The sequence below is a fragment of the Homarus americanus genome, unplaced genomic scaffold, assembly GCF_018991925.1.
Source record: "Homarus americanus isolate GMGI-L3 unplaced genomic scaffold, GMGI_Hamer_2.0 scaffold23458, whole genome shotgun sequence".
Lineage (NCBI taxonomy): Eukaryota > Metazoa > Arthropoda > Malacostraca > Decapoda > Nephropidae > Homarus > Homarus americanus.
Window position 1 is genome coordinate 356,023 of NW_024726569.1, and position 13,382 is coordinate 369,404.

The following is a 13,382-nucleotide window of genomic DNA, read 5'->3' on the forward strand; positions in this document are numbered from 1 at the left end:
GTAATCGTCTCAAAGTTTACACCGGCTTTGAAAGAAATTGTAATTTTCTTCACTGCAGCTCTGAATGATTATTGTGCAACAGTTTATTCTGGGCAGAAAATAAGCTTCGAGGAAACCCGTGAGTGTGTACATATACTGAGGTGCGCTAATTAAAAGTAAAGAATGAATTAAGACCCGAGCTGAATAAGACTTAAAGACGAGGAAATTAGCGTAATTAGAACCTAGTTAAACGGGAAAGGCTTTAAAACACTGACTGACTTGAGAAGTAATGAGATACTTTAAAGAGACGACTGATTATATCTTTAAAAAAGTGAAGTCTTACAGAAAGATTTATTAATTCAAAAAGAACATTATTTAGGCAAGACTTAAGGGATTTTACCTGAACGAAAGAACAACCTTAAAGACTACCCTAAAAAGACTTGTTCCCAAAAAACTGAAAGACTTTACCTTAATAACGAACACTGTGACTTAAAGACTGTGTGAATTAAGGAATATCTGAAAGTGTGGGCAACATAAAGACTTAACAGAAAAAAAAGTAGTGAAAATGACTCACACTTTTTTAAGAGATAAACTTTTAAAGACTGATGAATTTCCCTTCAAAAGAACACAGAAACATAAAGACTTAGAAAGACTATAGCGACTTAAGGTTACTAATGACTATAAAGACTGAAGCACTAAGATACTAAGACCCAAACTAACAGAAAAAAAAGACTTAAGGACTGACAAATAGTCGTCTTAAATTAGCTTGATAAGTAATTAGTTCCAGAAGATAAGACTTAAAAGGGACAGATAAAGAGACAGATGAACATATATTTTGTGAATGGATAGATTTCTCTCTCTCTCTCTCTCTCTCTCTCTCTCTCTCTCTCTCTCTCTCTCTCTCTCTCTTCCCTAACAGTAAGTGAAAGTTCGAATGGTACTAAGAATATTATAATGGCAGGTGTGGAAGATCTAACTCGGATGTGGTCGCAGGTATGAGAGAGAGAGAGAGAGAGAGAGAGAGAGATTACCTTGAGCTGCCTCGGGGCTCGGGGAAAAGTAATTATGGAGGACTGCCGACGGTCGACTATTTTTTTTCCTATGTTAAGACGGAATTACTTTTATGCTATTGGTGGTCGGCTAATACTGACTGGTTCACCTGAATGGCTCACCTGAATAGTTCACCTTATTTAGCTTATCAGGTTTGCTTATTGGACTCCTTTACCTGATTGGCTCACGTCACTCGTTCACCTGATTGACATATGTGATATTTATTTACCTGTCTGGTTCACCTACCTTTATCACCTGACTAGTTCACCTGACTGGCTCACCTGACTACCTCGAGGATTATGACTTGGCTCGAGGTTGATATAATGTGACTTCACTTGCCTGTAGTAGTAGCAGCAGCAGTAGTGAGTTTAATGGCTTTAATGCAAATGGAAGAAGCTTTAATGGAATGTCTACACATCCCTAATAGAATAATCTATCTATAATCTAACTATAATCCAAGGCTTGAGAAAGGCCTTTACTGGTGCATAAAATATCAGGTATATAATTTAGATATCCTGAATGTAACCAGAAAGGCTTCTCTATGTATTCCTATGCATTTATTTTTACCTAAACTCCTAAAGCTGTTAATCCATAGTTAATACCTACCTTTATTTAACTCCTAAAATCATACGTGTTCGTTTCATGCGTTTCGTGAAGTTATCTCCTAAAATTTCACTCACCAACCTGCTCAGATCCCAATCCTTTACGTGTTTAAAAGTCATACAAAACTCTTTAATGACCCAAAACGCAATCTAAATGACTGTCTTAGATAACGCAGACAGACGCAGACCAACGTAAACAGACGCAGACAAACGTAAACAGACGCAGACCAACGTAAACAGACGCAGACCAACGTAAACAGACGCAGACCAACCAACGTAAACGGAAATAATTATGTTTGACAGATGTGCCCTTAAAGACATGACCCTCCATTAAGCCATAAGACAGTGATGAACACCTTTTAGCTTAACGATGAGGGGTGTATGTGATGTGTTAAAAGCGGTATCTTAAAATAGTGTGAGTGTAGTCATGCAGGGGTGAGCGATCGTTCGTCCGCCTGGCGTTAAAACTTTCTTTAAGTGTGTCATTACCAAGTGTTCCAGGCGTTGATTTTCGCTCGTGCTGCTGATAAAAATAAAAAATAAAATAAAAAAACAATGTAAGAAAGCAGAAGTAAAAGAAACGGAAATAACAATATAAAGGTTAAGAAAAAAGTAAAAGAGTAAAGTTAGAAGAGGAAAAAACTGAGGAAAGAACTTAAATAAAAATAAAAATTAAACACAAATAAAACAAAGAACAAATTGAGCTATGAACATGACCATTCCGTCCTTAATAATGACTAAACAGCCATCATTCATGAGTGTAAACATTTGTAAACAACTGTAAACAGCCTCATCGCCCAATAACCTCTACGTGTCAATAATTTACAACTTCAATCCTCAGTATTTTCAACACGTAAACTGGAGCTATTTTTGAGGGAAATGAAACTTTGAGGGAAATTCACACCTCGTTGTCAACACCGAGTTACCTTAAATAGCTCACGTGATGAGTAACCACCCCAGTTTATTTTACAGCAATATTAACCTAACCTAACACCACCCCATATAGCGTTCGGGTGTTTAATCAACATGTGAAATAAACTAGAGTGCCTGACCTTCACACCCACAGCCAAAAGAGTATGCCATTTATATACACACATTTTCATAAACCACGACTCCCGCCGTAATTCACAAACTCTCACATTCAACTACGTAAACATGCGTAAATATTTCATAAAGTCATATAAAACCACTCTCAAAAGCGTAAACATGCGTAAAGGTCATAAAGTTTCAATGCGTATTAACTTCAGATCACATACGTTCATATTTAAAAGCAAATAAGTCATAATATCCAACACACACACACACACACACACGTTCTTCACCACTATGGCAAGCTACTGAGCCACACTGCTATTTGTCACGCTCTTGAATATGAGTTTAATGTGAGTAAGTAATATAACATCCTATTTAGCAATTACAAGCTTACGCATACACGGTGACATCCATATGCAAGTCATTCATCAGGCAAATATGCCCTAGATCACCGGCGTAAATGTGCGTAACCATGATGATAACAATTTACGCATTTATTGAGTTGCGAATAGTGACTATGTACTTGGTATCCCCTCTCCCCATTTAATCGCTCGCCCCCCCCCCTTATTCCCATCCATCCATACCCCCTCCCCCACACACACGTTCATGCTGCCCTTATCCACTAACTGATGTAAATCCCCCACCGCCCTCTACCAGAATACACACCTGCACGTAGCTCCCCTACCTTAATTTTAAAACACCCCATCAACGTTACCAACTTTGGGTCAATAGCTCAGCCATCGTTGCCATAAGACACACACACACACACACACACACACACACACACACACACACACACACACACACACACACACACACACACACACACACACACACACACACACACACACACACACACACACACACACACACATGAACGTAAGTCTTCCGTTCACCTTCTTCACCATTTAACCTCCCCGAACGACGGTGCCATCCCCCCCTTTCCTAAATCTGAGCCATCGTTGTTGAAAAACACACACACACACAAGCCCTAATCTGCTAACTAATTACCATAGTAATTAAAGTTTGTAAGGGAGGAACCAGTCAGGAAAGACACCATGCATATGCAATTATAGTTGACAAGAAAAGAACACAAGTAATTAGATATGAAACACGAAAAGAAGGTTTGGCCTCACAAGACGCTTCCCTCCCTTCTTACTTTTTTAATCTTTTTATTCTCTATCGTTTTATTGACCGTTTTCCTCTGTTCTCCGGGTGGTGTGTGTGTGTCTGTCCGCTTATATGAGAGTTGGGTTGTTTGTATTGGTATGAGAGGGGTTGGGTTGGGGTTGGGTTGGGTTGGGTGGAGTTATGAATGTGAGGGGGGTTATGAATCGTGTGGAGAGGTGTGTTTGTGTTCATGTGAGGTGGTTGTTTACATCCGATGTGCGTGTAGAGTAATGGATTTTTTTTTATGGTGGATGTTGTTTGTCCGTACGTGTGTAAAATATGTATGTGTTTATATTTGTATCCATCTTTCTCTAATTCCCTTTATTCATTCGTTCTTTCTATTTATTATGCTCTCTCTCTCTCCTCTCTCTCTCTCTCTCTCTCTCTCTCTCTCTCTCTCTCTCTCTCTCTCTCTCTCTCTCTCAGTGATAATGACAGCAGTAAAAAAAAGGCTTACATAAGGAGAGGGAGACCATGGAATTCTCCTACGTAATACTTCTACTGTAATTACCTCAACAAAAATTACAAATCACGCCAAATTACACTTAATGGTGACAGTAGAGAGAGGCTGTGGATTAAGAGGGTGGAAGAGGAGGAGGAAGGTGGAGAGAGGAAGAGGAAAGAGGAAGAGGAGGATGAGGAAGAGAGGAAGGTGGAGATGGTGGGAGAGGAGAGCGAGAGAAAGAGGAGAAAGGGGGATGGGAGGAGGAGACAGGGTGAGAGAGGAGAATGGGATGATGATAAGGAAGGAGAGGGGGGACGAGGAGGATGAATAAATGGAAGATGTGAGAGAGAAGGGAAGAAGAAGGTGAGTAAGAGGAAAAACAAGATTAAAGAATAGGAGAAAAAGGAAAGGAAGAGGGAGGGCGTAGGGAATGCGAGAAAGAGAGAGAGAGAGAGAAGCAAAAGATAAGGAAAGAACAGGGATGTAATACGAAGATAAGAAAGAGGAAGAAAAACAAGATGAAGAATGAAGACAAGAAGCGGAAGACGTGAGAAATGTGGGAGGAAGAGCAATGAGAAATATAGGGAGGAAACAGGAACTCATAAAAGATGGGGAAAGTGAGAGAGATGGGTTATGGAAGGTGAAGGGGGTATGGGAGGAGGGAGGGAGGGAGAGAGAAAAACAATATGTAAATGAGGATAGTCTCGCTTCTCAAAAACATCCTTAAGCATTCCTTCAGTACCTTTTAACTCCTTCATACATCCTCTACACCCTCCTTACAATTTACTTTTACATCAGGTCCTTAAATACACAATAAAACTTTTTTCCCTCAACCTTCTCCTGAATTTGCCGGATGATGTAGATAGCCCTCTATTGTTCCCATCCCAGCCATGAACGTATTCCCATCCCAGCCATGAACGTATTCCCATCAGCCATGAACGTATTTCCATCCCACATGAATATTCCCATCAGCCATGAACGTATTTCCATCCCAGCCATGAACGTATTTCCCATCCCAGCCACGAACGTGTTCCCATCCCAGCCATGAACGTATTCCCCATCCCAGCCATGAACGTATTCCCATCCCAGCCATGAACGTATTCCCATCCCAGCCATGAACGTATTCCCATCCCAGCCATGAACGTATACAGCGTGTCATCGACGTTCACTATCTCCCTCAACCTATGCTCCAGTGCCGCCGTCATAACATGCTCCATAACCTTAGCTACTTCCCTGTAGTTTCCATAGTCCATGATGGCACCCTTCCTCTTATATAATGGCACTATGGCACTTAACCTAACCTAACCCAGAGCTGCCATCACGTAGGCCTGGAATAACACACCACACACAAGTTAAGGTAACATAGATATATATATCCTCCTATGGTCTGGGTATGTGTGTGCCAGGCGGATATTTTCAACAAGATGCTGATGAGATGGTTTATGATATTGGTACTGAGTCATAACGGATATCTATCACATATTGGTTCTTAAATACAACTAAAGTTACTATCATTGGCTGGGAGTAATGTACTTGTGAACAATCATGAAGGATGTATACCGCTCCCAGCCAATGATTGTGTGTTTTTTCTAAGTCATTCAGGGATATGAGGCGGGGCTTAAATACCAGTGTCTTATCTGGCAGGACAATAACTCTGGGTGATTTGATAGAATTTAGGGAAATAAAGTACCAGTCCTATTTCCAATTTCAAGAAGCTTTAAATGGATTTAACTGGTATTGACAATTTTTCAAAAGGTTTTATTGATTTTCAGAGAATGTAACAGATTTCCACCTGGGGTTTATATTAGATTTACCTTGTATTAATTACATTTAAAAGTATTTAAAGAGGGTTTAGCTAGTTTTCACAAGTTATTACAGGTTTAAGTAAGGTTATAGGGGGGTTTTAACTGCTTTTAAATGGTTTAAAGAGGAGTTAACTTGTTTTAACAAGTAGAAAGAAGAATTAACTGGTTTTAACAAATATAAAGAAGATTTACCTGGTTTTAATAAGAATGTGTATATAGATGATTTAACTGGTTTTAACAAGTAGACAAAAAAAGAACTAACTGGTTTTAACAAGTAGAAAAAAAGAACTAACTGGTTTTAACACGTTCTAGGAGGATTAAACAGTCCTAAAAACATCGGCAAAGGTTTTCAACACATCTTAACGAGCTCTTAACATGTTCTTTAAGACACGATGTTTAGACTTAACACTATAAAGACAACGCTGTGAATTAGACAAAACACCACCCGCCAACATTTTCCTCTCTTCCCCTTCAGGATGTAAAGTGCCTCGTAAGTTGTTGCAGCTTTAACAAACGTTTTATGAATAGTTTATGCAGGCGAATGTGGTGCCATAAATGTTGCCGGGGAGAGGAAGTAAACGCGCGGGGAATGTGTGTCTGGAGTGCCTGTGACCGACCATTATTTTCTTGGCCCCCTACCAGCTGTTAAGCCCACCTCACTGTCACAAGGCGCCCAGCCCAGCCCAGCCCAGCCCAACCTCGTTTTATTCTTTAGTGTTAAGATTTCACCTGATTTAGTGGTCTTATTGGTGGTATATTGTGATGAAAGAAGTCTGTCTGTCTGTCTGTCTGTCTGTCTGTCAATTCATCCTTTAAACCTACCATCAAAATCTTCAAAACAAAAATATTAATCTCCAGCTTTCGTATTTTGCAACCTTGAATAATTACTTCCGTTCCTAAGTCAAGAAACACACGTATTCAAAGCTTAAATCAAAGCTGTAATATATGTACAGTATACGCGCCATCCTGCCTCACTTTGGAAGCTTTTCAATCAGTGACGTGAGAGTTGTATGGAAGTTGTATGGGTATATTGAGTGCATGGCAGTTTAGAGAGAGAGAGAGAGAGAGATAAGCAGGGTAAACACACAGAAGAAAGGATATTCGTCCATAGATAAGCATTTGTATAAACCTTCATCGTATAAGCGGTTACCACTCCCCCTCTTCCCGCTACTCCTGCTCTTCCTACTGCTCCTTCTACTCCACTTACTCCTCCTCCCACTGCTCCTTCTACTCCACTTACTCCTCCTCCTACTGCTCCTTCTCCACCTCCCTCCTCCTCTTACTACTCCCTCCTCAGTATTAAACGGTACACGAATCTCCCATGTTATACCTCACATATTAGCATACTCCCATGACATGAACAAGATAGCACACACACACACACACACACACACACACACACACACACACACACACACACACACACACACACACACACAATCACTTATATAACAACCCCCTCTATCTCCCCCACCCAGTATTAAATGGTACACATCCCCTAGCATATACACGGACATACTCGCATATCAGGGATGGCCCAATCAGAGAGACATAGCGGCTCACGGTTTTATGGCGACGTAAAATGGGGGACTTTATCCGGTAGTGCCATTAAGACAGGCGGTTAGGGGCGTAGGTAGATGAGGAAGATAGGTAATGAGAGACAGGTAGAGAGAGATGAGGAAGATAGGTAGATGAGGAAGATAGGTAGATGAGGAAGATAGGTAGATGAGGAAGATAGGAAGATGAGGAAGATAGGTAGATGAGGAAGATAGGTAGATGAGGAAGATAGGTAGATGAGGAAGATAGGTAGATGAGGAAGATAGGTAGATGAGGAAGATAGGTAGATGAGGAAGATAGGTAGATGAGGAAGATAGGTAGATGAGGAAGATAGGAAGATGAGGAAGATAGGTAGATGAGGAAGATGAGTAGATGGGGAAGATAGGTAGATGAGGAAGATAGGTAGATGAGGAAGATAGGTAGATGGGGAAGATGGGAAGATGAGGAAGATGGGTAGATGAGGAAGATAGGTAGATGAGGAAGAACGGTAGATGAGGAAGATAGGTAGATGAGGAAGATAGGTAGATGAGGAAGATAGGAAGATGAGGGAAGATAGGCAGATGAGGAAGATGGGAAGATGGGAAGATAGGTAGATGAGGAAGATGGGTAGATGAGGAAGATGAGAGATGAGGAAGATAGGTAGATGAGGAAGGTAGGTAAGATGAGGAAGATAGGTAGATGAGGAAGATAGGTAGATGGGGAAGATGGGTAGATGAGGAAGATAGGGAAGATGGGAAGATAGGTAGATGAGGAAGATAGGTAGATGAGGAGAGATGGGAAGATGAGGAAGATGGGTAGATGGGGAAAGATGGGTAGATGAGGAAGATGGGTAGATGAGGAAGATGGGTAGATGGGGAAGATAGGTAGATGAGGAAGATGGGTAGATGAGAGATAGAGTAGATGAGGAAGATGGGTAGATGAGGAAGATGGGTAGATGAGGAAGACAGGTAGATGAGGAGATAGGTAGATGGGAAGATGGAAGATGAGGAAGATAAGAAGATGGGAAGATAAAGATAGGAGAGTAGATGGGAAGACAGGTAGATGGGGAAGATGGAGTAGATGAGGAAGATAGGTAGATGGGGAAGATAGGTAGATGGGGAAGATGGTAGATGGGAAGATGGGTAGATGAGGAAGATGGGTAGATGAGGAAAGATGGGTAGATGAGGAAGATGGGTAGATGAGGAAGATAGGTAGATGGGAAGACGTAGATGAGGAAGAAGAGAGGAGGGTAGATGAGAAGATAGGTAGATGAGGAAGATAGGTAGATGAGGAAGATGGAGATGAGGAAGATAGGTAGATGAGGAAGACAGGTAGATGAGAAGATAGGGTAGATGAGGAAGAGGAAGGAGAGGAAGATAGGAAGATGAGGAAGATAGGTAGATAAACAGGTAGATGAGGAAGATAGAAGGAAGGTAGATGAGGAAGATTGGTAGATGAGGAAGACAGATAGATGAGGAAGACAGGTAGATGAGGAAGACAGGTAGATGAGGAAGACAGATAGATGAGGAAGACAGGTAGATGAGGAAGACAGGTAGATGAGGAAGACAGATAGATGAGGAAGATAGGTAGATGAGGAAGATAGGTAGATGAGGAAGATAAGTAGACGAGGAAGGTAGGTAGATGAGAAAGCCAGGTAGATGAGGAAGACAGGTAGATGCGGAAGACAGATAAATGAGGAAGACAGGTAGATGAGGAAGACAGATAGATGAGGAAGACAGGTAGATGAGGAAGACAGATAGATGAGGAAGACAGGTAGATGAGGAAGATAAGTTGATGAGGAAGATAGGTAGATGAGGAAGATAGGTAAATGAGGAAGGTCAGTAGAAGAGGAAGATTGGTAGATGAGGAAGATAGGTAGATGAAGAAACCTAATAGGTGAGGAGGTTTGGTAGATGAGAGGAGCTGGTACATTAGGAAGACAGCGAGAGAAAGTAGGGATCCAGGTAGATTAGAGAGTCAACTAGATAAGACGTTTGGCCAGGTAGATGAGGAATCCAGGTAGAATAACACCGAGAGAGAGAGAGAGAGAGAGAGAGTCATTAGGTGGTGACTGATAGCATTATTAACATAGTTTGGAGAAGCCGCTGGTAATTTACGCCCTCATTACTACCAAGTCACCACAATCACCATCTACCACCATCTCTGACTACCAGCCACAGTGGTGGTTGTAGTTACTGTTGTAGTGGTAGTGATAGTGATGATAGTTGTAGTTGTGGTAATAGTGGTAGTGATGGTAGTTGTTATGGTGTTGTGGTAGAATGATAGTGGTGGTAGTTGTAGTTGTGGTAGTAGTGATATTTATAATAGTTGTTGTGGTGGTAGAAGTGGTAATTATCACGGTCCAAGAGAAACATCTATAGTAAACAAACAAACAACCCACCCCCCCCCCCTCAGAACGACTAACAAACAGACAACGTTGAAATGATCTACTATATGCAGATGATGTGGGGGGTAATAAATCAACTATTGTTATTGATTATTCCTCTCTTTTCTATCTCATATATTTATCTTTCCTTTACAACTTTATCATCTATTTTTTTCCCTTCATCTTTAATTCATTTTATAAACAAGAATAAATTTTAAGGAAGAAAATATCCCATTCTCTCTCTTGTCTTTCCTTGATAATAGGATTTTCTTTTTTTTACTTTCCTTTGAATTATTAAAGACAAAAGCCTCCCTCTCCTTCAATACCTTGGGTCTGATTGCCTCCCCCTCACCCCCCTTAAACCCCCTCCCCCCTCTCTCAGAACACTACCTTTCATGAGGAAATTGAGCCATACATCCGGGTTGTAATTCCCCCCCAGCGGTAGACACATATGATGTTTACGTTGGCCATACAATAGTGCTTCAGGTTTAGTCCCAATAAATCCGGCTTATGCAAACTAGGAGCCATGGAACTCCCAGAGACTGGTATTAGCGTCAGCCGAGCTAGACGTTAAGTGAATTTATTGATTGTTAGCAACTAAACCAACACCAGAATTCCAGGTTGTGTTTGGCCTAGGGAGAACAGCGCTAAGGATTGTTGTGTTTGTGTTATGCTTTTTTTTGTGTTTTATTTTTCCCAATTTTCCTCTAGCCCTTTGGTCTGTTGGTAAAGATTCCGCTTCGTTAGTCAGATTCATGTCGCAATTTATCACATTTTATTTAAACTTCTTTTAACAGTTGTATTTTTATGTGTTGGTAATATTTTGCTCTTATAATATTTCGGCTACGTTACCTGATTCTCCTCATCTAACTTCACCTACTCCTCTCTGATTACCTGAGTGACGTCATATCTACACCCCCTCCCCTTTGATTACCTGAGTGACGTCATATCTTCACCCCGCCCCCTTTGATTACCTGAGTGACGTTATATCTTCACCCCCTCCCCTTTGATTACCTGAGTGACGTCATATCTTCACCCTCCCTTTGATTATCTGAGTGACGTCATGTCTTCACCCCCTCCCTTTTAATTATCTAAGTGACGTCACACAGCCACTGACACTCCTCGGTCACTCATATTTACTGCTGTATGGGACTCGTCACTCGTGTAGGCAGTGAGTGGCAGGTGAGTCACATAGTCTCTACGGTAACAAGTACTCGACGGCAGGTAGACGTTGGCCCGGAGACGTCAATACGGTGTTCCTTAATAACCACGAGAACCACTGAGAGAGAGAGAGAGAGAGAGAGAGAGAGAGAGATTTATCTTCTTCACCAATAAGAGACAATCCTCAGATATTACGTCCCTCTCATCACCACACTATAGTATCATCTCTCTCTCTCTCTCTCTCTCTCTCTCTCTCTCTCTCACCTCCCACCCACGCCCTCTCCAATCACTGTCGAGACCAATCTCCAATCACCTCATCGTCTCCCCATCTCCAGCGCACAATAACAAGCTAACTCATCTCATCAGTAGCCTATTACTAAAGCTGCTTTCCCTATAGTCTTTACTGAGATTCAATCGTAGGTATCGTAGCAACCGAGTCACTGGCGCGAGGTGTGTGTCTGTGTGATGCTATTAAGTTCTTAAGATGACGAAACGTATTCATCATTTCATCATCATCATCATCATCAATAGTATTAGGAGTTTATGTTATCCATTTTACCGAAATATTAAATAAAATGAAAATCAGGTATTCTTCATTTGCATACACATTATATATTTTTTCCGTCTTTGTGAAGCTGGTTCAGTGATTCAGAGTTGCATTTAACACACACACACACACACACACACACACACACACACACACACACACACACACACACACACTTCACTACAATAACATCCTCCTGAAAGAGATACTTTTACTACAGAGCCACTGTTAATTATTGGCACTCACAATGGCACTCATACCACAGAGCCATTGACACCACAGAATAAAGCCATTCTTTATCTCTGTTTCACTCGCACCAGTCATGAGGCACTGTTACCAATGGTACCATACTACAGAACCCATGGTGCCACTATACAGGGCCACCGGAGCCGCACTACAGAACCCTTGGTGCCACTATACAGGGCCACCGGAGCCGCACTACAGAACCCTTGGTGCCACACTACAGAGCCACTGGCACTGGGGATGATTGCCAACACACCCAAGCAGTAGTGGGCAATTATGTATCGTGTGCAGTCAAAGGCAGTATGGTGGAGGACACTGCCGGTAGTCCTGATGATCACTACTGAGGGAGGAGGGGCAGACAGTAAGGAGGGAGGGAAGAGGAGGGATGAAAACTGAGGGAGGGAAAATGAAAGGAGGGATAGGAAGTGAGGGAGGGACGGAGGGAAGGACGGAGGGAGTTGAGATGAGTAGCGAGAGGGAAATGGGAACGGTGGGTAGGCAATGAAGGAAAAGGAAGGATGTAAATAAAGATGGGTATGGAGGAAGGGAGGGAAAATGGAAGGAGGGGTGGGAGAGAGAAAGTAAGAAAATATGGAAGAGAGGAATAGAAGGTCGGTGTGACGGGACGGGAATGGCAGACGGAAGCACTCATCATCACTATTACAAACATGAGCTTAACTCACCAACATCACCACGACAATCACCATTATGACCTCACAATAACCATTACTTCCACAATCATCATCATCACCACCATCACCACCACCACTAATAATCCGACGACCCTTCTAATCATAAATCACTTACCATCACTGCTATTATTACTGTCATGACGAATACTTATTAGATTACTTGTCCTACCATCGTACTTCCATTCCAATCACCATTCACCATCATTTTCATCCCCATTAACCCTCCTCCTACGACTACCATTTATTATTAACACCAGCACGACCCCCCTAACACCATCACCACCCCTTAACACCACGATCATAATCTCTCTTGTTCTTCCTGTCATCACCATTACCGCACCTTTCCTCCCTCTTCCGCATACTACACCACCATCACCACCACTACTACTAACACACCTCCCTCTCTTACCATCACCATCAATCCTATCTTCCCTCCTACACGAACCACCACCCCTTCCCTTCCCTTTCCCCCTCCTCTACTTACCCCTCCTTCAGTCACCATAACCTTAGACCTCTCCGTATTTTAATAGTTCCTGAACAGGGCTCGAGTGTGCTGGCCATTAAAACTTGGCTGGATGACCGTGGTTTATTCAGCATTCGCTCTCAGCTGCTGGCCAGTGAACAAGCAAAACCCCTGAAATATTCATCAGCCTCCACCACTAACATGGCTGTCTTTATGGTGTTTACAATCTACTGTGAGAAATGGGAGACTTGAAAGGGGAGATAATGTAATT

General features: G+C 41.9%; 1 protein-coding gene across 1 annotated transcript in view; it reads left to right on the top strand.

Moving 5' to 3' along the window:
* The window catches only part of LOC121865648, a 58,307-nt gene extending 46,084 nt beyond the window's left edge, over positions 1 to 12,223 (top strand). Inside the window, exon 3 of the mRNA XM_042365175.1 lies at positions 11,979 to 12,223. Coding sequence (XP_042221109.1) covers positions 11,979 to 12,223 — 245 coding nt within the window. The remainder of the gene's footprint in view (positions 1 to 11,978) is intronic.
* Positions 12,224 to 13,382: the final 1,159 nt, after the last annotated feature.